The following is a 2,061-nucleotide window of genomic DNA, read 5'->3' as shown; positions in this document are numbered from 1 at the left end:
AGTTGCAGCTGGCTATCTTGGTTCCGTTCAAGGTGCAGTGGGGGTTTTAGTTTCTTCTTGTTAGTCATATTTGATTGTCTTTGTCAAAATGAAGAAAGGGGAGTTGTGACTTTCGTGTTAGGTACTGGAGGGTTATGGTAGTGCTAGGATAAGTCGGTGGGTGCAAATATCTGTGGCGGGGAAAGTGCTTCGAAATTATATGGTAGTGATTGATAATAGATATGTTGGATCAGTTTTTGTGTCTTTTCACTCGTGAACAACATCAAATCATCAAGTCATTCTCAGAAACTGAACCCCGATCCACCCTGATACATGCGCGACGATGGACCACTGCTGACCGAGGAAGAGCCCTGCGCCGCTTTCTTACGCGGTTTGTTGTCGTAGCCACAAAGCATGAGCATGAAATGGTGGCGGGAGCCGGCGATGGTCTGTTTTTGGATGCCGAACGGTTAATCAGCTTCTATATCCATCCAGTGTCGAAAGAGAAGTATAAGGATGGGAATGGAAATAGAGAGGAGAGGAGAACGGGAGATGGGACGTACCATGCCACTAGCCTCAGCATGGGTTATCAACAACTCGGGGTCGTTGAGAAACATGGAGGCTTTGCGGCGCTTCTCACGGGTGTCGTAATCGACGTGGTGATTGGAGTTGGACATGCTAGAGAGAGCTTTGGCGTTGCCGGAGATTTCTACTCTGTGATGGGTGGTGACGTTAGCTTTTGCTGGTGTTGATGTTGGTGCTTTCCTTTATCAGTCCTTCTCCCCTGTTTTTGAAGTTTTGTCCCTGCTCATGCTCTCTTTCCTCGAAATGCACCCGAACCGCAACTCCATCCACTTCAAGCTTCATCAACAAACCCACCCAACGAAGAACTCCCAAGAAAAGGGCGATGCTTACTTCCTCCTAACATCCTTCCTCTCACCCCATGACAACCCACCCGCACCTCCTCTCCCCGTCCCCCTTCCCAATCCCCTCCCACCAACACCCCCACCAGCACCCATACTCCTCCCCATCATCCCAACCGCCGGCCCTCCACCATCAAAATCACTCTCCTCATCCGACCGTTCAGCATAGGGGTCTTTGCCTCTGGCTTGCTTATCACGCATCTCAGGGGTGAAGTTGCTATGTCCCGGGCCGACGTTGGTGATGCTGCTGGTTGTGGTTGAGGAGTTGTTGTTGTTGTTGTTGTGAAGGTTGGATGTGCTGTTATTGTGGGAGGAGTTGGTGGTGGTTGAGGCGAAGGGTGAGTGGCTGTCCATTGTTGGCTGTTGTGGAGGTTGGCTGGTGGGTGGGTATGTCGGTGGAAGGTGAGGACGATTGTTAAAGGTGATGGTTGGTCGATTTGATTATTTGATGGATATTGAGAAGTGAATGAGCATGAGTGAAGGAGTCCGTGTCCGAGGTGAGCGGACAAGTCGATGGTCAGGGCGAGATACTTCCACTTCTTATAGGCAAAGGATTTGGCCTTCACTGTTGCTTCCCGCGCGTTTCGTAGGTTCAACTTCCAACTTCGCAATATGTGCTGATGCCGATCTCAGCGCTATCTTTCTGATCCAGTTCCGGCAACAAATGATGGAAGTTGCGTGTGAGGTTCTGTGAATTGGGTTGACGACCCCTCTTGTCCGTCGTGTGCTCGGTAGTCGCTTGAAGTAACGTCTGGGCGGTTGCTGCTTGTTCCTTTGACGCAGTCTCGGCGGACTGAAGATTCTTGATGGGTTTATGGAAACGTAGAGCTCGGATTGAAATCCCTCGGTCGCCAGCTATTCTCAAACATTTGCGTTGTCGTCTTATAGTATCGGCGTTGGTCAGGGTTGTACAGTGTGATATGAGTGCAGTGTAACGGGGACGTCCCGGTCGTGACGAAGTCCCTCAGCTCGGGCAGTTAGTGGGGGTACCCTATCTACATACAAAGCATTGGCAATCTGTGGCCCGCTCTTAGCAGTTCAAGGATATCATTATCGCTCCCATATAGAAATAGCACTCTCACCAACACACCCGGTATCGACAAAGCCATTGACAATTCGCCTGCACCTACCCGCACCGCCATCTCCATTGATTTCACAT

The 2,061-nt window shown here is 50.4% G+C and overlaps 1 protein-coding gene across 1 annotated transcript; it reads right to left on the bottom strand.

Moving 5' to 3' along the window:
- Positions 1–211: 211 nt before the first annotated feature.
- Positions 212–1,529, bottom strand: B0T23DRAFT_164466 (uncharacterized protein). The gene is made up of 3 exons (XM_062832784.1): positions 895–1,529; positions 543–693; positions 212–428 (listed from the first exon to the last, which is right to left on the bottom strand). Exons 1-3 carry the CDS (start codon positions 1,254–1,256, stop codon positions 282–284), a joined length of 660 nt encoding a protein of 219 aa, XP_062691742.1. The 5' UTR covers positions 1,257–1,529; the 3' UTR covers positions 212–281.
- Positions 1,530–2,061: the final 532 nt, after the last annotated feature.

This window comes from Neurospora hispaniola, assembly GCF_033458365.1.
Source record: "Neurospora hispaniola strain FGSC 10403 chromosome Unknown B0T23scaffold_5, whole genome shotgun sequence".
NCBI lineage: Eukaryota > Fungi > Ascomycota > Sordariomycetes > Sordariales > Sordariaceae > Neurospora > Neurospora hispaniola.
This window is presented reverse-complemented; position numbering and strand designations above follow the sequence as displayed.

Bases quoted from the DNA above. Each gene is read 5' to 3' on its own strand.
- B0T23DRAFT_164466 (XM_062832784.1), bottom strand. From the start codon at position 1,256: ATGGACAGCCACTCACCCTTCGCCTCAACCACCACCAACTCCTCCCAC. The intron at 694-894 runs GTAAGCATCGCC...CACCCATCACAG, and splicing joins AGGAAGGATGTTAGGAGGAA to AGTAGAAATCTCCGGCAACG. The intron at 429-542 runs GTACGTCCCATC...ATCCAAAAACAG, and splicing joins ATGCTGAGGCTAGTGGCATG to ACCATCGCCGGCTCCCGCCA.